Genomic DNA, 25,878 nt, shown 5'->3' with positions numbered 1-25,878 from the left:
TCACAAACATACAAAACCACATACATTTATTCATCGTTAATAATAAAAGAAAACATCGAAATTGAACAGACAAAGAGTTAGAATCAGATATATAAATCGTTATATCGTTCGAAATTTTAAATAACAACGTTGTGGCTACATAGAGAATCAACTATTGATGTTTGCATCTACAGTAAAACACACCTAGATATGATATGCAAATCATATGCCCATGAATAAGAAAGAAAAGCATTGATAATTTTCTCAAATGAATTGAAAACCCTTCTCTTGATACAAAATTATTTGGTTTGTTTTTAATATTGTGCTGGCTTTCTTTTCGCATCGCTTTATTGATTTCAATATAATTTTTTCCGGAAAGTTTAAAAAAAAAAAAAGTAAAATTTTACAACAACTTTTCTTGAGAATAATGCTCGAACAGTGAAAGTTTATGCCGAACATTTAGACTTTGTCAACATAAAATACATTTTCATCGCTCTTAACAAAAAACAATTAAAATTGTCAACTTTTGCATAAAATCCCTAATCAATTAAAATTGATTTTTTGTCGGACTTAACATTTTCATAGTTTCGCCGAAATTATAGAATAGCTATTGTTTCTCAATAACTCCAACAGCTCTTATTAAATTTTAATGTAAAATAAAAAATTTTGTGTTCGATAATATAATCATTAAACTCGACTCGTATTATTTTTCACGTGTACCGGTGTCCCTAACAAAACGAAAATATCCAAACCTACTTCATCAACATATGTACGTATATATGCAGGAGTCGCCCAACGAAAGGGAAAAAATAGTCAAAGCAAATTCGTCAACATAGGTACGTGTGTATATACATCCATTTGTACACGCAGTCATCGTAACAGCATATCATTCCCCCACTCGCATGAGCAGCGACGGTCGTAGGCAACAGCGGTGATCATTTGCGAATAGAGAAACAGCAAACTGCATAAGGTCAATGCCCTTTCATAGTCAAATATATTTACATGAAGAAAGAATTTAGAAATCATATGGTACAGCACCAGGCCAACATATTAAGACCAAAACAATTCATTTGAGAAAAATAAAAGTTAAGGGAAAAAAAGCCAACATATTGTCAACAGTGTATCTTTACAACGAGCCCAACGGAACCCCTCTTTTCACAAACAAGTGTTTTGATGATTAGAGATTGAAATATGTTTTAATATAAAGCGTTTTTTATTGGAAAATTGTGGAAATTAAAACACAATTCTTCCGTTCTACGACAATAAACAAAATTTATTCAACGAAAGCGAGCTGTTGGAATATTGTGAAGAAGCAACACAACGATTCCATTCTACGAAAAATAAATTTAAATATTTTAGCGTTATAAGGAAAATTGTGAAACGTAAGCACAATTGTTCCCATCATCAAACAAATAAATAAAATAAAACTATTATAAATGAAAATTACAACTTCATAAAATAACAAACACCATAAAACACATCTTTATTTTCATCATTTTAAAACTAACAACACACATTTCTGAACTAACACAAAACATTGGTCCGCATTTGATACAATTTGCTATCAAATGGAAATACATTTTTTTGGGAATCTCTAATTTATCTGCAGACAAGAATATTTCGACTTGGGACCCTTTGACGTTTTTCGATTCGATTTGGATATTCGCGTCGATTTCTTTTCCCGTCGATCTCTTGCTCTATTGGAAACTTCATTCCCAATCGGAAGTCACATGATTTTTCGAGGAAATTTCTCTTCGTTTGACTGGATTTCTACAAAAATTCGTACTCAATAAGAATTTTTTTTTGTCGTTTATTGGGACTTTTTCAGAGAAATTCTTACTCGAACGAAATTCTGCTATTTCACTGCATTTTACTACGATAATTCTTACTCCAGCAGAATTTCACTACTTTTTATCGTACCTTTCCCAAGAATTCTTGCTCGATAGGAGTTTATAGCCCTTTATTGGATTTCCACGAGAGTTCTTGCAGCGGAGGGTTTGGCTGCCTTTTATGAATTTTTTATCTCAGGAATTCTCAGTGACTGGGATTTCGATTCTTCCACTTTTGATGGAGAGATTCTACGAAGGCCTAACGTTTTCAAATCTCGACAACTCTTGTGGTTTTGAAATTGTAAGGTACATATTTGGCAATTCGTTGCATTCCCGCTAGTCACTTACAATTTTCAGGATCAAACCTTTGCATAGAAGAAGGGATCTGTTCTTCCATTTGCTCCTGGTAATTCTGTACCTCACAGAATTTTCGCAATCCATTGCATCACCCCGATCGGCCCACATTCTTCGACTTTGCATTCTGCTTTGAGTGAGACTATTTTTACATTGATTGTTGGCATTTGTAAGTTGTATTTTTTTGGCAATTCGTTGCATTCCCGCTCTGCAGCTTACATTTCCTGATCGCTCTACATTTTGATTGCACTTACAATTAAAATAACAGTTTCTCATTCAACGGATCACATCACGCTTGGGGTTCAAAAGCCATACAGATTCGCGCGAAGATCTTTTTTTGGTGAACCTACGAGATATCGATTCTTCTTCTAGCTGACTCCATCCATATCATATTTGTCATTGTCGTACAGTTCTGTTCTTCCCTTTTTTCGAGATGAGTCTGACGACTAAAGGTGCTAAGACCGGCACAGGGGACACTGGATGTATGGATACCAATCCGACATCGGGGTCTACTGACCACAGTAATTCCACCGGAATTACAGGTGGTGCATCTATGGAGACTTCCCTCAACAACGATAAATTTTTGTTCGATTGTGATCACTTGATCTCATTTTGTACACAATTTGAACAAAGTGACATTTCTGACCAAACCGACTCGTTGGCAAAGGCTACAGGCAACTTATGAAGGTGTTATGCTGTCTCCAAGGTCTTCGAACACCAGGGACTTCAGGGAAAATGCGAAGATAAATTTCAACGCCAGTTCTGAGGCGTATTACACAGCCAGATCTCAAATTCTGGATATTCTCAGAATAGCTAGCGGGAATACTAGACAGTCTACGAGACACAGTCTTATCCCCAGTTATATACCACAACAGCAATATATTCCTCAAAACACGTCTCTGGAAGTCTCAAACAGCTGCATTAAGGTACCGCCTTGTGACACTGAGATTTTCAAAGGAGGCTACGAGGAATGGCCGTCATTCCGTGATATGTTCACGGCAGTCTATGTTAACCACCCCAAGTTAACGAAAGCTCAGAAACTTTACCATTTGCGGAATAAAACCAGAGGTGCCGCTGGTGCAATCGTCAAAAGGTACACCTTATGTGACGAGAATTTCGACATAGCATGGAGTGCTCTGAAATCCCGCTACGAAAACAAGCGTGTGCTTGTTGACAATCAACTGAAGATGCTTTTTAACATTCCTACAGCAACAGTAGAGAATAGTGATTCCATTCAGAGAATCCAATCGGCAGTAAATGATTGTCTGTGTACTCTCAAGACACTTGACGTTGACGTCGAAAGTTGGGATCCGATTTTGATATATCTGGTATCGACGAAATTACCAGATGAAACTCTTTCTCTTTGGGAACAATCTTTGAAATCCCACCGAGATTTACCGACATGGAACCAACTTGACGAGTTCCTCATAAACAGATTCGAGGTTGTAGAACGCATCACCAGCATTAAGTCTACGAAACAACAGAATAACATCCCGTCTCAAAATTCTGCCAAGACTCAGTCACCAAATAACTCATCTGCCAAAATTCAAACGTATCACTCCCAAGAGAAACTAAATTCGTCATGTCCTGTTTGTGTTTCCAAACATTCAATTAGGACTTGCCCAGATTTTCGCAAATTTACAGCACAACAGCGTATAGACTTTGTCTACAAGAATAAAATTTGCAATAATTGTTTGGCCTCAAACCATCTAAAAGCAAGTTGTAAAAGCAAAAATACATGCATTATTTGTCACAAAGCACATCACAGTCTTCTCCATCTTAGGAAAACCACTGATAACAACAATAATGTCTCTCAACCACAAACTTCCGAGACGAAGTCAAGTGACGCAGAACCAAATTATCAGTCACAAGACGATATTCCTTCTACATCAAGACAAAATCGTCCTTCCGGTGTTCAAGCAAATTTTGCCTCAAACAACGATATGATTCTTCTAAGGACAGCTTTAGTCCAAATTGAACATCAGGGAGAATTATTCACTGTTAGAGCCCTAATAGACCCGGGTTCTCAACGAACATTTATCTCAAAACGAATTCAGAATTTATTACAAATTCCCACTACTAAAGCCCAATTCGAAATTTTCGGTATTGGAGAACAAACTCAGATCTCTGACAAAGAATGTCAATTAGTGGTGGTATCCGAAAAACACGATGTACGTTTCACTATTTCAGCAATTGTGCTGCCAAAATTAACCAGACGTTTACCGTCTTACTCATTCAAAATACCACATCCTTCAGATTTAGAAGATCTCGATCTGGCGGATCCCCATTTTAATAAATCAGCCCAAATTGATTTAGTTCTTGGCAATGATTCCGAACGTTTCATCAATATTGAAGGAATCAAGAAGAATATTTGTGGTGACACTTCAGCATACAATACTATATTCGGTTGGGTGCTCAGTGGCCCAATGCGAGCTGAAACTGTATTCTCTTTCTCTGTGAACGTTCTCAAACCAGAAGAACCCGCAATAAGCGATCTTCTCAGGAAGTTTTGGGAACAGGAAGAAATACCCTCGTCTCCTCTCGTCTCAGATTCTGATGCGTTCTGTGAAGAATTCTACAGGAAAACTACAACTCGAATATCGGACGGTCGTTATATGGTGAGGTTACCGTTCAAAGACGAATTCTCATACTCTTTGTATTTAGGATCGTCTAGATTCTTGGCTCTTGCTCAGTATAATCGTATGGAGCAAAATCTTTCGAAAGAACCCGAATTAGAATCTCAATACAACGCTGTTTTAGGCGAATATCTGACTCTTAATCACATGGAAGAAACGTCTTCTCGTGAGATATCCATGGAGGGTAAATTTAACTCTTTTTATTTACCCCATCACGCCGTTGTACGCCCTGAGCACAAGTCGACGAAAGTCCGAGTTGTTTTCAACGCTTCTCGAAGGACAAAGTCTGGCTACTCATTGAATGATGTACTTCACGTAGGACCCACATTGCAGTCTGATTTGACTTCTGTGCTTCTCAATTGGAGGAAGTACCGATACGTTTTCTGTGGAGACATCCAGAAAATGTACAGACAAATTCTTGTTCATCCCCACGACAGACCATACCAGCGGATATTGTTTAAACCCGAAGCGAATGGTCCGGTTAAGGACTATCAACTTAGGACCGTCACTTTTGGCGTAAATTGCGCTCCGTTTCTCGCTATACGTACACTGTTACAACTGGCGTCAGATTCAGAACACGATTATCCTCATGTCGCAGGTATTCTCAGACGAGAAACCTATGTCGACGATATATTGTCCGGAGGCTTCTCTGTGGACGAAGCGGTCCAAGCCCAGAAGGACCTGCTTGTGGTTTTGAAACAAGCAGGATTTCCCCTTAGGAAGTTTATTGCCAACGATAATCAGCTACTGGCTCATCTCTCACCTGAGGATCTTTACGATTCTGAATTTTTACGCTTCCAGGAGTCAAGTTCAGCTAAGACGCTGGGAATCAAATGGAACGCTTTAACTGACACTTTTGGTTATTCCGTCAAACCCGTTGAGTCAAGTCATGAAATGACGAAACGCAAAATTCTCTCTGCAATTGCCCAGCTATTTGATCCCGCTGGTTGGATCACACCTATTATTATTAGGGCCAAGATTCTTATGCAACAACTGTGGTTAGAAGGACTTGAATGGGACGACTTTCTCGGCAGGGATTCTCAGCTTGCGTGGGATGCAATTGTCTCCGATCTATATCACGTGGAGAGCCTTTCTATACCCAGATGGATTAGATTTGTCCCTGACGACGTCATAGAAATCCATGGATTTTCAGACGCTTCACAAGCTGCATACTGCGCTTGCGTTTATATGCGATGTCAGAACGAGAAGTCTGTGGTTTTCTCTAATCTTCTGGTCGCCAAAAGCAAGGTTGCGCCTCTTAAGCCTGTTTGTCTCCCACGGCTGGAGCTGAATGGTGCATACCTTCTTGCCAAGTTGGTCGATTATGTTTTATCTACATGCGACTACGAGATCAGCAGCATAACTCTATGGACGGACTCTTCGATAGTACTCGGCTGGCTTTCAAAGCCGCCTTGGTCTTGGGAGACATATGTTGCTAATCGAACCTCAAAGATTCACGATCTTGTCCCTAATGGTGTTTGGCGTCACGTCCCGACGCATGATAATCCTGCCGATCTTGGCACGAGGGGATGTACACCTCAGTATTTGAATATGAACCCTCTATGGTTCAATGGCCCATGTTGGCTGACTCAACCAAGTTCGTCATGGCCAAGGAACAATCCCTTGGAGTCGCCGGAGTTGGGAAGGCGTTCGAAGGTACAGACATTTCACGAGACGAATGAAGAATCCGACATATTGCAGAGGTTTTCTTCTTATACTCGGTCTCTAAGGGTGGTCTCTTATATTTTTCGATTCTACGGCAACTGTCTTAGTAGATATCGCTCTACCGAGAAGAATACTTCTTTATATCTTTCGCATAAGGAAGTGAAATTTGCTAAGATTCGCCTAATTTCACTGTCTCAAAGGAAATTTTATCATGATGAATACGACCTGTTAGGCAAGTCCGAGGCAATAAGCGAGAGAAGTTCACTAAAGGTGTTGAATCCATTTCTGGATCGCGAAGGGGTCATGCGAGTTGATGGACGACTGGCTGATTCTTCTCTTCCATATAATGAGAGACATCCCGTGATCTTACCCGGAAATTCCCGATTATGCCACTTGTACCTACTCCATTTACATCATTTCCTGGCTCATGCCGATTGCACACTTATGTGCAGAATGGTCCAAACGGAGTTTTATATTTCTAGACTCAAGCCTAGGGTAAAGGGCGTCATACACAGATGCAGGACGTGCATCATTTTTAAGCATAGACCATGTGCTCAGATCATGGCTCCACTACCTCCTTCGAGATGCGCTCTGACTCCTCCTTTTCACATTACTGGAGTCGATTTTGCAGGGCCTTTCGAGCTTAAAAGCTCTACTTTACGCCGCTCCCCCATGGTAAAGGGATATGCTTCCGTTTTCGTCTGTTTCGCGACGAAAGCAATACACTTAGAGCCATGTTCCGAGCTCTCTTCTGCAGCATTTGAGGCTGCATTCACACGATTCGTCGGAAGGCGGGGGCTACCCCAGAGGGTAGTTTCCGATAATGGTAGAAATTTCGTCGGCGCCAGCCGAAAAATGCTAAGAGAATTCATGACTTTCGTGAAGACTTCAGCAGACGATATAGCCGAGAAGTACTCCAGTCATGGCTTCGAATGGCAGTTTATTCCTCCCTACGCACCGCATATGGGCGGATTGTGGGAATCCGCAGTGAAGAGCTTTAAGCACCATTTTAAGAGAATTACTGGGGCTCACCGATTCACTTTCGAGCAGTTTGCTACTCTTCTTGCCCGTATTGAGGGAATTCTCAATTCCAGACCCATATCAGCGATTTCTGCTGATCCGAGTGATTTGACGGCTTTGACACCCGGCCACTTTATTAAGGGGTCCCCTATCATGGCATTTCCTGAGCAGGATTCACAGAGGTTGTCCCTGGTCAACAGATGGACAAAACTCAAAGCCCTTCATCACCAATTCGCTATAAGGTGGAGGGAAGATTATCTTAAGGCACTCCATAAGAGATATAAGTGGAAGGGTTCGGATCGGAACTTGAAGATAGGCGATTTGGTCGTGGTCATGGATGACCTGCTACCTCCTAACGACTGGCGTTTAGGGAGAATAATCCGGACTCATCCAGGATCCGACGACAATACTCGAGTCGCGGATATACGGATATCGTCTGGTACAATAACTCGTCCCATAGTCAAACTTTGTTATTTACCTCTCTTGGACCAAGATCCATTAGACTCATCACTATCATAATCTTCCTCCCATTCATACTCGCCTTAAATAACACTAACATCACCGCTTAAATCCACATCTAACCCTCATCTAACCCCACATTTCACCTCATTTCATTGGCTTCTTCTAATCCGTAAAAACCTTACTTACCTTCTTCATTTCCAGAAAAAAAAAAAATGGGCTCAAAGCAAATGAATCTCAACAAAATTTATGAGTGCGCCATCTGTTTGGAGAGGCACTCGCTCCGCTACTGCCGAATCTTCTGCGGCATGACGGTGGTAGATAGGAGGGTGACCGTCCGTAACCACAAATATTGTATGAACTGCCTGGCCCGGAGTCACGAGGTGGAGGACTGCCACTCAGTCGCCACCTGTCGAAAATGCGGCTACCAGCACCATACGATGCTGCACCCACAAATTCCGGTGCCTCCTACCGCCCTCACACCAGCATATGTAAGCCCCAAAGTTGCCAACCGCTACACGAAGAAAGCGACGACTGAAGCCACCCCCAGACGCAAGAAGTTGAGGACAAGAAGCCAACGACCAGAAATCAAGCCGTCTGAGCTGCTGCAGAAACAGCTGCTCGCTGAGGCGCTGAAATGTGTGGCAACAGTTATCTGCGAAGATGTTGCGTAGATGCAAGGCCGGCGGCATGGACAATCCTGTCCTTAACATTTGATTTTATATTTTGTTTTGTTTTGAATACTTGAATTTAATTGTACCATTGAATTATAATTGAATTAAATTGTTAAATTGTACTTCCCAACTCTGATTGTAATAGAATGCTAAAAGGGATGTCAGTTTGTACTAAAGGAATGATATGGAATTAGAACATTCCTGACTACATGCCCTTTTTAGAAACTTACCATCAAACACTTGGTCATCAGCGTTCGATCGGTAAAGTTTGTACATTCTAACTCCTCTTTTCATCTCTTTCCCTAGCGTAACCCCTACCTAACCCACTAACCCTATTTAAATAAACTTACACATTATAACGTTTTACTGAAACCAAACTTGTGTTTTGTTTTTTACTCCTTTGCGGTGTTGCTGTGGGTATTCTATTTCTTTGCTTGTTATTCCCCAACTCTGAGGAATAACAAGCTGCTACATACAGTCCACTCATCTACGACTTTCGCTTTACATCATATATTTGGAATCCCCCCCCCAAAGCTATTCACATTTATCTCTATCACTTGATTCCCAATTGTTTTAATGGGTAAATTAACCTTTTGGTGGCGATTTTAGGAGGTTAAGCACCACCTAGATCCTTAGACGCAAAGTTTAATGTCATATTCGAATTCTGCTCTCAAATGCCTTTCATTTGAGTTTCAACAAGATACAAGATCGAGTAATATTCTCATTTTGGGGGGGGGGGGGGGGGGGGACTTATCGGGGATGCGGCGACCATCGATTACTTGGACCACATTTTATATGACATATTCGTAGTCTACTTCCGAATACCTTTCATGTGAGCCCTATATTGATATGTACGTCCAATGTGACTGTTTGGAACAGTTTTTGGGGTTGGGCAACCCCTAGAAAAGTTTTATCATTCATTTGATAACTATTCCATATATAATATCATTCATTTGATATCCATATCGGTCCACTTTTGATTTTGGGTGGTGTTTTTGGGGTAATGGGAGAGGGTCCGCCCTCTTCCAATATACAAAAATTATATAGTCTATTCCTCTTTCCTGACCATATTCGTAATCTACTCCCGAATACCGTTCATTCGAGCCTTGTCGTGTGTTGTCATTATCGTCCAATAAACCTATTGTTGGACCCAATTACTTGGACCCAATTTTTTAATATAAGATTCGTACTCTACTCTTGAAAGCCTTTCATTTAAATCCCATATTTTCCCGTTTGGTCAACTTTTAATTTTGGTTGGTACTTTTGGGGTAAGGAGGAGGTTATGCGATATCAAAAAATTATACAGCCTATTGCTCCTTCCGGACCACTCCCCACAATCTGTGAAAATTTCAAAGAAATCGGTTTAGCCGTTTTTTAGTCTATACTGAACAAACAAATTTACAAACTCACAATAAAATATTTTGAAATCACAAGGGGACCCTCCCCCTTACAACAAAAGTACCACCCAAAAATAAAAGTTGACCAATCAGGACAATATGCGACTTAAATGAAAGGTATTAGAGAAAAGAATTCGAATTTCATATTATAAATTGGGTCCAAGTAATTGGTGGGCCGTCCCGACCCCAAAACCACCCAAAACTAGGTTTATTGGACAATAATGACAATATAAGGCTCGAATGAAAGGTATTCGGGAGTAGATTACGAATATGGTCAAAAAGGAGGTATAGACTATATAATTTTTTGATATTGGAAGTGGGTGGACCCCGTTACCCCAAAAACACCACCCAATATCAAAAGTGGACCGATATTGACAATATGGATATGAAATGAAAGATATTGGAGAGTACAATACGAATATGGTATAGAAACTTGGGTTCAAGTTTTCGAGGCGTTGCCCGACCCCAAAACCTGCTCCAAACAGATATACTGGGCGTACATATCAATATGGAGCTCACATGAAAGGTATTCGGGAGCAGACTACGAATATGACATATAAAATGAGGTCCAAGTAATTTATGGTCCCCCTATTCCCGATAAGCCCCCCGAAAATGAGACTATTAATCGATAATAGCTTGATGAAGCGCAAATGAAAGTCTTTTGAGAGCAGACTACGAATATGATATTAAACTTTGTGTCAAAGAATCTAGGTTCAAGAATCGCCTCCAATAGCTTATTTGAGCCATTAAAACAATGGGGAATCAAGTGATAGAGACAGATGAGTAGAGTGCATCATTCAAATTTGTGCTCAAGTGGCAGATGGGGTGTGGCGCACAACCCTCTAATAGACGCCCTCCACCAAATAGCTGTATACACCAATCATGAGAATATGGGGTTAAATTAAAGGAATAAGGATGTGGACTGCGAATCGGATAACTTTATTCTGCTCATATATCCAGCAGACCACCTCACTCCAAAACAGTCGATCTATCATAATCACCTTACAGGACAGTGTGATTTAATTAATGTGTGGGGACACAAATAAATGTAGGCCGCCATACCCTTAAAATTAGGATGTTCAGCGTGATAGGAGGAGTTGCAAACCTTTACGTTAAGGTTGCAACCATTTTTAGCTCATCGATAGACAAGACCAAACGACGTGCTGCTGAGCAACACTAAGTTCCTTACCACAGAAAATCGTTTAATATGACAATTTGGATAATATGGAATAACATTGTTGGCGCTGATTTAGAGAAGTCAACATGAACAGAAGGAGGGAGAGTGGTCAAAATTGATCATACAACATTTATCTTATCAGACATAAGACTCCGCGTTCTAAAAGGTATTAACTTTCTTCCTCTATCAGATTGAGCAAACCTCAGTTTCTCAAACAAATATTTTGGTTTCTTTTCCACAATAATCTTATTTGTAATTTTGTAATTTGTAATTTATTGACACCCGCACAACAAGAACGCATGTTCTTGTGATTATAGTACGGGAAATTAATCCTTTTAAAGTTACAATGTTAGACAAAGTATAAATAAATAAATGTAAAAAAAAGAAAAAAAAAAAAATCAAATATAATAAGCTTGAAACTAACAAAATATAAATAGGATGTTAATTTGAGTAATAAATCAAAAATAAGAAAAATATTGGTATACAATTATTTACCGCTCACAAATCAAAATTAACACTTGACATATTTATTTTTAACAAGACTTATCTAGAATCCCTAAAGTGATCTAGTAATTTACCTTTAAATGTTACAACGTTACTGATGGTTTGAAGGTCGTGCGGGAGAGAGTTCCAGAGCTGAACGACGAATATAAATAGATGCCATTGAGAGACTAAGCTACGGTGTATCATTGGAATCAATTTGTTTCCTCGGTTCGACCTTGCAAATCTGATTCTCTCAAATAAATGAGATGGTGCCTGTGTATATATTATCCTATGTAAAAAGGTCAATGACCTCATGAGCAAAACATCACGAAATGATACACCATATAAGGATCTGGAGAAACGGAAAGTGGAGTCTCGTCGACGAAGACCATATACATAGCGTACCACACTGTTGAAGAAAGTATCGATCTTACGACTGCTTCGAGAATCACAGTTTGCAAATAGCTCACAACCGTAGAGTAGGCTAGGTATAATATATGACTTTGCCAAAAGTATTCTTACCCAAAGAGGAGTAAGTTGTTGAGTGGACCAAAGCGAGCGAAGCTTTGAATACCCTTGACCAACAGCAGCATTAATATGGTCTGTCCACGACAAGGTACTGTTGAAAGTCACCCCCAGGTTCTTTGCACGAGCCACGATCTCTAACCTCTCATTAGCAACAACAACAACAGGATCGCAAGTGAAACGTGAAACCCTTTTCTTAATAACCATGCACTTCGACTTGAGAGGATTAAGGCACAAGCCATTAGCATTTGCCCATTCATAAATTCTGGACAGGTCATGGTTCAGCATCCTGACATGGTCGTCTAAGCATTCCTTCGTGCAACTTATATAGACCTGCACATCATCAGCATACATGTGGGTCTTACAAAATGAGAGCTGGTCTGGCAGGTCGTTGCTATATAAAGAAAATAGAATAGGACCCAAGATTGAACCCTGGGGCACTCCTCGAATAACAGGCAAGGGACTAGAAACTGATGACTTCGAAACCACGGATTGGGTACGATTGGAGAGATATGACATGATTAAACGAACAGACGAAGACGAGAAATGAAACAGGTTTTTTAATTTTGCTGCCAACATAGTGTGATCGACCGTATCGAATGCCTTTGAATGGTCGAGGAGAACAAGCAAATTCAATTCGTCATTCTCCAAGTTACTCCTGATATCCTCCACCACATCTGCTAGAGCACTTATACAACTACGTCCGGGACGGAAACCTGACTGCTTCTCATATAAAAGAGAGTTCTCATTTATATACGAAAATATCTGTCTATACATTATCTTCTCAAAGACTTTGGACAGAAAACACAAAATGGAGATGGGCCGAAACTCCCTACAATTCTTGGGTAAGGGTATAACTTTAGCGTACTTCCATGCCACCGGAAATGAACTTCTGGTCAAAATGCTGTTAAAAATGTGGGTAATGTATGGCAAAATAAATGGTAATAGTACCTTGAGAAATCTTGGTTCAATGCCGTCGAATCCGACTGCATTTGACTTCACCATGGAGAAACCAAGTACCACATCGTTCTGTTCTATACCCGAAAATTCAAAACCTTCACTGTGACGATCCCCAAGAGTCAACTCAAAGTCATAGAAACTAGGATCTATGGGGTTTGTTGGAATATTGGTAAAAGTAGCATTAAGCTGGTCCACATCCACATCAGTGATGTTATCGGGGGATCTGCGACCGATACCAATGTCGTGAATGGTCTTCCAAGTCTTCCTCGAACCGATCGCAGAGGTAAAACGTCTGAGGTAGTAATTGATCTTGGCAGCTCTTATCAACTTATTGACACGGGATCTGTTGGAGCGATATTCCTCTCGTAGGTGCGACGTCCTAAAACGTTTCCATCTACGGTATGCAGTGTTTCGGGACTCAATTGCAACACGAATATCTGCCGAAAACCAAGGTTTAGTCTTCGAACAAATTTGTCTCATTTTGATCGGGAGCACAAAATCTTGGACAGCGCACACATTTCTAGTTAAAAAGTTCACCTGATCGTCTATCGATTCCATGCGGTATAGCAGACTCCAATCGATATCAGAAATCAAAGAAGGTAAGGCTTCGTGGTCCAGACTATTGAAATCTCTATATGAGTAAGACTCCTCCCTTCCAAGGATCTCAAAGTTGTAAGACAGAAAAATCAAGTCATGGTTGGAGAAGCACGATGCGGACAGTTGGTCATACAATGAAACTTTAGAAATCTCACTGACAAAAAACAAATCAAGGAGGGTACTGGAACTGGACGAAAAATGAGTCGGCATGGATGTGTTGAAAGGTAATAAGCCCAAAGAAGACATCTGGGCTGTGAGACTTGAGTCCAAAAGGATGTTGGAATTTAGATCCCCTGCAATAATGACATCCGGGTAGGTAATCGTAAGGTGTTCCACTACTTCCAAGAATGGTTGTATGTCAATATTGTTATTTGGCCTATAGACACAACCAAGTAACAGCTTCCTTTCCGTGGCAGATAATTCTATAAACACATATTCAATGCTATCATCAGCCACTGATCTGGCACAAATGCGAGTCCTCAGATTGTCGCGGACATAAATCGCTGTGCCGCCTCCTCTGCGTGGTCTATCAGCCCTGTAGACAGTATACCCAACAAGATCAATGAAAGAATCAGGAGTAGTCTCCTTCAGCCACGTCTCTGATACGCAAATAGCATCCAAACCTGAATTCTCGAAGATAAATCGGAATTCATCAATCTTATTATTCAGGCTTTGGGCGTTAATGTGACAAATCTTCAAACCACTCCGTTGGCCTGCCAGAATTCTAATCATATTCGCCGTCAAGTCCCTAGTGTTATGGTTAGCTAGGCTCGCCATATTTTAGGATAAAATAATAAATCAAAATTCTACCATCAGTATCGCTGCAGAGGAATAAATGATCACAATTAATGTTGTAAAAGTTGTTAAATTGAAGATAGTGATAAAAGAAATAAAATATTAAAATTAAATAGGTAAACAATTTAAAAAATGGTTTAAAACTAGTTATAAAGTTTGAAAAAAGTATTGTGTAATTTCCGTGAAGTTTGAAAAATTTACTGAACGTTGGTATTAGCAAAATGCGGTGAGAATTCGTTATGCCGAAATCTATTTAGGGCGTCAGCATGTTCAATAACTACAGGATCATCGTTGGGGCCATGTTTAACAAACACGAGTCCCTTGAATGTGAACGCCGAGTAAATAAGTTTTTTCTTCTTTAGCGATACAGCATCCTGAAGTATTCTGTAGTTGGTGTTCGATAGGTTCTCGTTTATGTAAAATTTGTGATCCGAGTCGAGACCTAATAAACGGAGCAAAAGGGAATTGCCATTTTTTTTCCTGAAAGCAGACAGTGACTTCAGGAAGAAATTTTTGTCATAGGGAGACATAAACGTGGCAATAATAACGGCATCTGGTGAATTGCGTTCTTTTGTATTATTTCTATTCTTCAGACGGAGAATCGTTTTGAGCTTGGGAGAAGGAATGTTGCAGCTGGCACAAATTTTCCCAAATACGTTAAATAGATTTTCATTTTCGTGAAACGGTACCCCATTTATACGTACATCCGCTGCAACTGAGGCATTTTCTTGTCTAAGGGCCTGAAGTTTTAATTCTTTGATCTCACCCTTCAGAAGATCAATTTCTAGAGCAGCAGATTCAAGTTTATTAACTCTATCATTAATGTCTGCGATTTCTGTCCTTAATTCGCAAAGCTTTTTATCTAGCTCGTTTAGAAGGCGATTCTCAGACTCCCGAAGAAAGGATTTCATGCGATCTTCAAATCGGCTGCAGAGTTTCTCGAAACGATCATCAAGAAGTTGAATCATACGTAAATCTTATGTAAAAATTTTAATGATCTGGTATTTAGAAGATTGTTGAAACTAAGCCCAAATAGAGAATCTACATGCTGAAACATGCTGACTCCCTTTTAAACCATACACATGACGGACTATGCTGTTAAAAGCTACATTCAATTTTCGGAGTCTCGAAGAATCACAATTCGAAAAAAGTTCACAACCATATACCAAACCTGGAACTAGGAATGTTTTCGCCAGAAGAATTCAGATATTTATGGGTGTAAAAGAGTGTGTGATCCATAAAGCACGAAGCTTTGCATAAGTCTGCCCAGCTGCAATGTTAGCATGATCGGACCATCTCACAGAACTGTTAAAAACCACGCCTTCTTCGCACTGGATACAATATCAATCCTCTGACCATTAACGTAAATATCCGGTTGACGATCGATGTGCATATTGCAATACGCAATACTGTGGTCGAAGAAAGGTACCCTGATATGATCCAATGTTCGTCTCAAAGAGGCATTTATGGCACACCATTTTTATACCCTCCACCATAGGATGGGGGGTATACTAATTTCGTCATTCTGTTTGTAACTACTCGAAATATTCGTCTGAGACCCCATAAAGTATATATATTCTTGATCGTCGCGAAATTTTATGTCGATCTAGCCATGTCCGTCCGTCCGTCCGTCCGTCCGTCCGTCCGTCTGTCTGTCGAAAGCACGCTAACTTCCGAAGGAGTAGAGCTAGCCGCTTGAAATTTTGCACAAATACTTCTTATTAGTGTAGGTCGGTTGGTATTGTAAATGGGCCATATCGGTCCATGTTTTGATATAGCTGCCATATAAACTGATCTTGGGTCTTGACTTCTTGAGCCTCTAGAGTGCGCAATTCTTATCCGATTTGAATGAAATTTTGCACAACGTATTTTGTTATGATATCCAACAATTGTGCCAAGTATGGTTTTAATCGGTCCATAACCTGATATAGCTGCCTATATGGCTATATCAGGGGTCTTGACTTCTTGAGCCTCTAGAGTGCGCAATTCTTATCCGATTGGAATTAAATTTTGCACGACGTATTTTGTTATGATATCCAACAATTGTGCCAAGTATGGTTCAAATCGGTCCATAACCTGATATAGCTGCCATATAAACCGATCTTAGGTCTTGACTTCTTGAGCCTCTAGGGCGCGCAATTCTTATTCGATTTGAATGAAATTTTGCACGTCGTGTTTTGGTATGATATCCAACAATTGTGCAAAGTATGGTATAAATCGGTCCATAACCTGATATAGCTGCCATATAAACCGATCTTGGGTCTTGACTTCTTGAACCTCTAGAAGGCGCAAATCTTATCCGATTGGAATGAAATTTTGCACGACGTATTTTGTTATGATATCCAACAGTTTCGCCAAGTATGGTTCAAATCGGTTCATAATCTGGTATAGCTGTCATATAAACCGATCTTGGGTCTTGAATTTTGAGCCTCTAGAGGGCGCAATTATCGTCCGATTTAACTAAAATTTTGCACGTGGTGTTTTGGTATTATTATGCTAAGTATGATTCATAGGATGGGGGTATTCTAATTTCGTCATTTTGATTGTAACTACTCGAAATATTCGTCTGAGACCCCATAAAGTATATATATTCTTGATCGTCGTGAAATTTTATGTCGATTTAGCCATGTCCGTCCGTCTGTCTGTCTGTCTGTCAAAAGCACGCTAACTTCCGAAGGAGTAAAGATAGCCGCTTGAAATTTCGCACAAATACTTCTTATTAGTGTAGGTCGGTTGGTATTGTAAATGGGCCATATCGGTCCATGTTTTCATATAGCTGCCATATAAACCGATCTTGGGTCTTGACTTCTTCAGCCTCTAGAGTGCGCAATTCTTATCCGATTGGGATGAAATTTTCCACGACGTGTTTTGTTATGATATCCAACAACTGTGTCGAGTATGGTTCAAACCGTGTATATAACCTGATATAGCTGCCATATAAACCGGTCTTGGGTATTGACTTCTTGAGCCTCTAGAGTACGCAATTCTTATCCGATTGGAATGAAATTTTGCACGACGTATTTTGTTGTGATATTCAACAACTGTGCCAAGTATGGTTCAAATCGGTCCTTAACCTGATATAGCTGCCATATAAACCGATCTTGGGTCTTGACTTCTTGAGCCTCTAGAGTGCGCAATTCTTATCCGATTGGAATGAAATTTTGCACGGCGTGTTTTCTTATGATATCCAACAACTGTGCCAAGTATGGTTCAAATCGGTGGATAACCTGATATAGCTGTCATATAAACAGATCTGGGGACTTGACTTCTTGAGCTTCTTGAGGGCGCAATTCCTATCTGATTTAGCTGAAATTTTGCAAGACTTTTTTATTGTTACTTTCAACAACTATGTCAAATAAGGTACAAGTCGGTTCATAACCTGATATAGCTGTCATATAAACCGATCTGGGATCTTTACTTCTTGAGCCTCTAGAGGTCGCAATTATTATCCGATTTGCCTGAAATTTTGTACGACGGATTCTCTCATGACCATTAACATACGTTTTTATTATGGTCTGAATCGGTCTATAGCCCGATTCAGCTCCCATATAAATAGATCTCTCTATTTTACTTCTTGAGGCCCCAAAGGACGCAATCCTTATTCGAATTAGCTGACATTTTACACAGGTCTCCAATCTATAAATTTAATTGTGGTCCAAACCGGACCATATCTTGATATCGCTCTAATAGCAGAGCAAATCTTTTCTTATATAATTGTTTGCCCTAAAAGAGATGCCGGGAAAAGAACTCGACAAATGCGATTCATGGTGGAGGGTATATAAGATTCGGCCCGGCCGAACTTAGCATGCTTTTACTTGTTTATTTTGCTTTCTATTCTAAATAGAACAAGTAAAAAGGCGTTAAGTTCGGCCGGGCCGAACTTTGGATACCCACCACCTCGGGTATATATGTAATTATATTGTTGAAGGATGTTGATGGACCTAACACAATTCACTGTCCCAAATTTCAGCAAAATCGGATAAAAAATGTGGCTTTTATGGGCCTAAGACCCTAAATCGGAGGATCGGTCTATCCAAATCTTAACCGATCTGGTCCAAATTTACGAAGGAAGTCGAAGGGCCTAACACAACTCACTGTCCCAAATTTCAGCGAAATCGGATAATAAATGTGGCTTTTATGGGCCTTAGACCCTAAATCGGAGGATCGGTCTATATGGCAGCTATATCCAAATCTGAACCGATCTGGTCCAAATTAACAAAGAATGTCGAAGGACCTGACACAACTCCCTGTCCCAAATTTCAGCAAATTCGGATAATAAATGTGGCTTTTATGGGCCTAAGACCCTAAATCAGCCGATCGGTCTATATGGGGGCTATATCAAGATATAGTCCGATATAGCCCATCTTCGAACTTAACTTATTGACAAAAAAAGAATCTGTGCAAAATTTCAGCTCAATATCTCTATTTTTAAAGACTGTAGCGTGATTTCAACAGACAGACGGACAGACGGACGGACATGTCTAGATCGTCTTAGATTTTTACGCTGGTCAAGAATATATATACTTTATAGGGTCGGAAATGGATATTTCGATGTGTTGCAAACGGAATGACAAAATGAATATACCCCCATCCTTCGGTGGTGGGTATAATAATACACAAAACCTATTGGTTTCAGCTAGACAAGGAAATCCAACAACAATACTTTAAGAGAAAATGGCATACAATTTTATTTAAGAGAAGATTTCATTGAAATTAGAATAAATGTCATTAAAATATTGTATTTAGAAAAACTTTTTTATTAATTGTGCTTTTATAGATATGTCATTGATTTTTTTAAGGATTTTTGGACGACTCGAGCTTGGATTGTGAGAAAAAGTCATGGTTATTTTACTCAAAGTTATTGCAAAGTAGACCAATAATTTGAAAGAAAAATTTTGTCCCGCTTGTTCTAAAAGAAAATAAAGCGGACTGGGCTGGGTTTAGCTATAATAATAAGAGCTATATATTATAATAAGAAGATCAATTATTGTCTCAAAAAATTTATATGTTCATCGCTTTCTGGTTTCGGGTTTAATCTCACAATGGTAAATAATTTCGGCCGACAATATTTACTGATTCCAAAAATATGAAAACTGTTTAAATTTGGCCTCTGAATCTCTTGTTTTTTATGATGCATAGATTTCAATATATCAATATCAAATATTCCTTCGATTGTTTATGAAATTCATACTGATATTGTCATAAAATAATGAATAATCACCTTAATGGATGTACTTTTGTTAATAATCAACGAAGCAATACAAATCTTTTGTTCTGGTGTAATTACTCCAACGCAATTTCATCTTTATTGATTTTGTTTATTTTTTTTTGCTGCTGTTTAAGTTCCCTCAATTTACTTTGAAGAACTTATTTGTTGAATAACATGAATAGAACCACAAAACTATACATTCTTTTTTATGGCAATTCTTTTATAAAGCTTTTATTGCTTCCATTTATGCTTAGGAAAAAAGAAAGAAGAACAAGTAAAAGCGTGCTAAGTTCGGCCGGGCCGAATCTTATATACCATCCACCATGGATCGCATTTGTCGAGTTCTTTTCCCGGCATCTCTTCTTAGGCAAAACAGGATATAAGAAAAGATTTGCTCTGCTATTAGAGCGATATCAAGATATGATCCGGTTTGGACCACAATTAAATTAAAGTTGGAGACCTGTGTAAAATGTCAGCCAATTCGAATAAGAATTGCGCCCTTTGGGGGCTCAAGAAGTAAAATAGAGAGATCGATTTACATGGGAGCTGTATCGGGCTATAGACCGATTCAGACCATAATAAATACGTATGTTGATGGTCATAAGAGGATCTGTCGTACAAAATTTCAGGCAAATTGGATAATAATTGCGACCTCTAGAGGCTCAAGAAGTCAAGATCCCAGATCGGTTTATATGGCAGCTATATCAGGTTATGGACCGATTTGAACCATACTTGGGACACTTGCTGGATATCATAACAAACACGTCGTGCAAAATTTCATTCCAATCAGATAAGAATTGCGCACTCTAGAGGCTCAAGAAGTCAAGACCAAAGACCGGTTTATATGGCAGCTATATCAGGTTATAAACCGATTTGAACCATACTTAACACAGTTGTTGGATTTCATAACAAAACACGTCGTGCCAAAATTCATTCAAATCAGATAAGAATTGCGCCCTCTAGAGGCTCAAGAAGTCAAGACCCAAGATCGGTTTATATGACAGCTATATAAGGTTATGAACCGATTTGAACCATACTTGGCACAGTTGTTGGATATCATAACAAAACACGTCGTGCAAAATTTCATTCCAATCGGATAAGAATTGCGCACTCTAGAGGCTCAAGAAGTCAAGACCCAAGATCGGTTTATATGGCAGCTATATCAAAACATGGACCGATATGGCCCATTTACAATACCAACCGACCTACACTAATAAGAAGTATTGTGCAAAATTTCAAGCGGCTAGCTTTACTTCTTCGGAAGTTAGCGTGCTTTCGACAGACAGACGGACGGACGAACGGACAGACGGACGGACATGGCTAGATCGACATAAAATTTCACGACGATCAAGAATATATATACTTTATGGGGTCTCAGACGAATATTTCGAGTAGTTACAAACAGAATGACGAAATTAGTATACCCCCCATCCTATGGTGGAGGGTATAAAAATGATTGACGACCTGAAAAATATTCTATTTATACACTGAGAAATATGTTGAAACTCGAATTTTGATTTTTTTAATTGATACATTTTAAGTGGTAGACGCGTAAAATAAGCGATATAACACGTATGTTAAATCTGAACAACAAGTGCAGATAAAAAACGTCTTTTGGTATGGAAACAAAAACAAATGATTACTGTCTAATTTCGCTCGTGAAACTTAAAAGTGCCAATGCAAATTTGCCCATGAACATTCCATTAAGGAACAGACGCAAACTTTTCATATATTAATGAATGCTGTCCGATTAAAGTTTAAGCTCATTGATAAGGGACCTCCTTTTTATAGCCGAGTCCAAACGGCATGCCGAAGTGTGCATGGCATAGTTCCTCACAAATGTCGCCACCATTAGGAAGGGATAAGCACCGTTGAAAGTTTTTCTTGTGTCCTTGCCAAGATTCGAACCCAGGCGTTCTGACTCATAGGCGGACATGCTAATCTCTGCGCTACGGTCACCTCCGTGGCGATGTGGCAGCAGGTATTACATGTATCTTGACACAGAAAACTCTTGCTTAATTACCTTGAGTACACTAAGGCGGCAGGCATCGCTAAAGTCATTCTATCATGTATGACAGCAGTTTTGTTGAGAACAGGGCCAAACTTCTCAGATATCAATGAGTGCTGTCCAATTCAAGTTTAAGCTTATTGATAAGGGGCCGCAGTGCGACGCCTGTTTGGAGAAAAGTTTTTACATAGCATAATACAACAAAAATGTCGCCAGTATTAGGAGGGGAGAACCACGGCTGAAAATTTTTCCAATTATCTCGCCAGGATTCGAACCCAGGCGTTCAGCTTACAGTCGGAAATGCTAACCTCTGCGCTGCCATGAATTCCGTTTACAATTTACAATTATTAATACAGTTTAGTTTATATCTGGATTATTTTGAAGAAATCAAGTTGGACAATGATTGAAGTATTGGGGCCTCTAAAAGTACAATCGTGGAGCAGGGTAATATGGGGCCATCGTGCAAGCTTTGGAGGAAATATTCAATCCAAATGAAAAAGTTAAAAACAAGTAAAAACGGGCAATGTTCGGACGGGCCGAATCATTTGTACACCACTCCTTGAATTCTGCTAACATTTTTCACAAATTAATTAGTTTATATCTGAAATGGTGAAAACTAGTGTTTAAATTGCTGAATTAAAAATTGTAAAAATAATATTGCTTGAATTTTTTTCCTTTTCTTGCGCCCTCCCATATTTACGACAGAGAATTTGACGTTTTTGCTAGAGCTTTTTGAACATGTTGTTATAAGTCTATAGATTTCCTTTGTCTATGAATAACTTAACTTCCTAAGCAACCAGTTACAGCATTTAAACACGAGGAAAGCAACATGAATCGATTTTAATTGCTTAACTGTCAGCATAAAACTTTTATACGCACCACCATAGGATGGGGGTATACTAATCTAGTCATTCCGTTTGTAACACTTCGAAATATTGACCTAATATTTTTGATCGTCTCGACATTCTGAGTCGAACAAGCCATGTCCGTCCGTCTGTCGAAATTACGGTAGCGGTCGAAAGCGCAAAAGGTAGCCACTTGAAATTTTGCACAGACACTTAATATTAATATAGTTCGTTGGGGATTGCAAATGGGCCATATCGGTTCAGATCTATATATAGCTACCAGATAAACCGATCTTCCGATTTTAAATTTTGAGCCCTTACAAGCCGCAATTTTTGTCTGATTTGGCTGAAATTTTGCATGTGGTGTTTTGTTATGACTTTCAACGTTATGACTTCCAACAACTGTGCCAAGTACGGTCCGAATCGGTCTATAACCTGATATAGTAGCTTCCATATAAATCGATCTCCCGACTTGAATTCTTGAGCCCTTAAAAGCAGCAATTTTTGTCCGATTTGGCTGAAATTTTGCATGTGGTGTTTTGTTGACTTTTAAAAACTGTGCTAAGTACGGTCTAAATCGGTCCATAACCTGATATAGCAGCCATATAAACCGATCTCCCGGTTTGACTTCTTGACCCCTTACAAGCCGCAATTTTTGTCCGATTTGGCTGAAATTTTACACATAGAGTTTTCTTACGACTTCCAACAACTTTGCCAAGTACGGTATCGCTCCATTACCTGATACAGCTCCCATATAAACCGATCTTTCCCCACAACATTTTTTTTTTTCAAAATCGAAAATTGCCAAAATTCTTCTCTTTCTGTGAACTTGGTAAAGATACCTACATTTTTTTCTTTTTGATTGTGGTGCCTATTAAGTGCATGTGACATTTGGTCATAAAGTCAAAGCTGAATTTCGATCCTAAGCTTTCAAAGTGTGGTTGTCTTTGCGAATATCTTAATTTTATAGTAAAAATTTCGGCGAATCAGCTTCAGTATTGTGATGATTTTTTTCCATTTGCGCTCATCTTTGCTCTCAAACTAGTTATATTATTTGCACAGGTAAATGTCTGTTTTTTGGTTTTAAATGACTTTTATTTCCAAAAAATTTTACGCAAACAAACTGAAAACATTAAACAACAATATTTGTTAAATATTTGAAAAAATTAATTAAAATCAATTTTAACCAAGAACCATCTACATTCTACTTAAATGATGTTGCTTATTTCTTCTTCGAACTTAATTAAAATCGATTGAAAATCCGTTATATGCTTATAATTTCCATCATGTCTTTATAAGTCCGAAAGTATTCCTAATTTATTGGAAATAACATAAGAAAAGGTAGTAGAACTAAAAATCAGAAACACGAGGAAATTTCTACGTTATTGCAGTTGTAATTTTTTTTCTTTCTTTGACCCCTAATTGACCTAGCGGCAAACGTGTAATATAAAAGTCTGCTGACTAATATTATTTTAACACATTTTCTCACGTGGGTATTTACTTCGTGTTTCACAGTCAAAATTAATATTGATTAGATTGATTTTGAAGCAAAAAGACTTTCTGATTTCATTCATTAGCGCATACTCATTATTAATGATACAATTGTAATAAAAATGTTGTATTATCAGTGATATTTTTGTAGTTTTTAAAAAAAGCAATCGTGAAAAGCTTGGGTATTTCACTATGAAACACCAACTTTGTACCCAGCTTTTGGTAACATGAAATTTGACTCGTCGAATTTCATTAAAGATTTTCGTATATAACACATAGGGAAATCACTATTCGCAAAAGCTTTTCATTGTAAAAAGATTTTCTTGGAAGAAAATCAACATTTTAAAGTTAAATTTAAAATGTTTTAAATAAACAGTAGTTCTGTTAGCTTTGATCGTAGAAGCTAACAGTTGCCTTAAATGCCTATGGAATTCCGAGATAAGACGTAATGGTTTTGTTTGAAATAATTATTTTAAAATTTAAATTAATCTGGGTGATCATTTTAGGGCTTCGAAAATGTGCTGCCGAGTCCTTAAAATTTTTCATTTTATTCCTAATGTAATTCAAATAATTTATAATTAAATATTACTAATTATTCTTTGGAAAAGTTTTCAGACTAACAAGCAAAATATTTCATTTAAAGACATTTTTTAACAATATATTTTCTGCAGATAAAATTTCAATTAAAATAATAAAATGATAATTAAAAGGCAAATCATATAGAAATATATCTTGGAAAAATATCTGTAAATGTTTGTCCTTCGGAACAATTTTTATAAACAAAAACTTTTTTTAGCACGAAAACTCCATGAAGATTTTGACTTAAAGAAACTTTTAATTACCTTTCGTTTAAAACAATAACAAAAATTATGTTTTAAAAAATTACATTGCTATTCGGACTATACATATATTGGGTTGCCCAAACAGTAATTGTCGGTAATATTGTAGTAATATAATCGGCGTTGACAAATTTTTTCAACGGCTTGTGACTCTGTAATTGCATTCTTTCTTCTGTCAGTTATCAGCTGTTACTTTTAGCTTGCTTTAGAAAAGAAGTGCGCGAAATTTTGTTTACATTTGTTTGTTTGGCGTCAATTTTAATATGGGTACCACATGTATTGAAAGAAATTCATTTAACAAACCGAATCAAACGCAATGAATTCGATCCGTTTTTAAAACGAATCATAACTGGAGATGAAAAATGGATTGTTTACAACAACGTTAGTCGAAAACGATCATGGTCCAAGCATGGTGAACCAGCTCAAACCACTTCAAAGGCTGATATCCACCAAAAGAAGGTTATGCTGTCTGTTTGGTGGGATTGGAAGGGTGTGGTATATTTTGAGCTGCTTCCAATGAACCAAACGATTAATTCGGATATTTACTGTCAACAATTGGACAAATTGAATACAGCCATCAAGGAGAAGCGACCAGAATTGGTCAATCGTAAAGGTGTCATATTCCACCAGGGCAACGCTAGACCGCCCACATCTTTGGTCACTCGCCAAAAACTGAGTGAGCTTGGCTGGGAACTTCTGATGCATCCACCATATAGCCCTGACCTTGTATCATCAGACTACCATTTATTTCGATCCTTAAATGGTAAAACTTTCGGCAATGATGAGGCTATAAAATCGCACTTGGTTCAGTTTTTTGCAGATAAAGGGCAGAAGTTCTATGAGCGTGGAATACTAAATTTGCCAGGAAGATGGCAAAAGGTTATCGAACAAAATGGCAATTATATATTTGATTAAAGTTCATTCTAAGTTTTATTA

At 38.6% G+C, this 25,878-nt stretch overlaps 1 protein-coding gene across 1 annotated transcript; it reads right to left on the bottom strand.

The window, feature by feature from the left end:
* Positions 1-13,057: 13,057 nt before the first annotated feature.
* LOC131996434 (uncharacterized) lies at positions 13,058-14,532 on the bottom strand. The gene is made up of 2 exons (XM_059366139.1): positions 13,150-14,532; positions 13,058-13,102 (listed from the first exon to the last, which is right to left on the bottom strand). The coding sequence occupies exons 1-2, from the start codon at positions 14,530-14,532 to the stop codon at positions 13,058-13,060; spliced, it is 1,428 nt and encodes a 475-aa protein (XP_059222122.1).
* Positions 14,533-25,878: the final 11,346 nt, after the last annotated feature.

The sequence above is a fragment of the Stomoxys calcitrans genome, chromosome 1 (genome assembly GCF_963082655.1).
Source record: "Stomoxys calcitrans chromosome 1, idStoCalc2.1, whole genome shotgun sequence".
NCBI classification, from domain to species: Eukaryota; Metazoa; Arthropoda; class Insecta; order Diptera; family Muscidae; genus Stomoxys; species Stomoxys calcitrans.
Note: the sequence above shows the minus strand (reverse complement) of the source record. Positions and strands in the feature narration are given on the sequence as shown.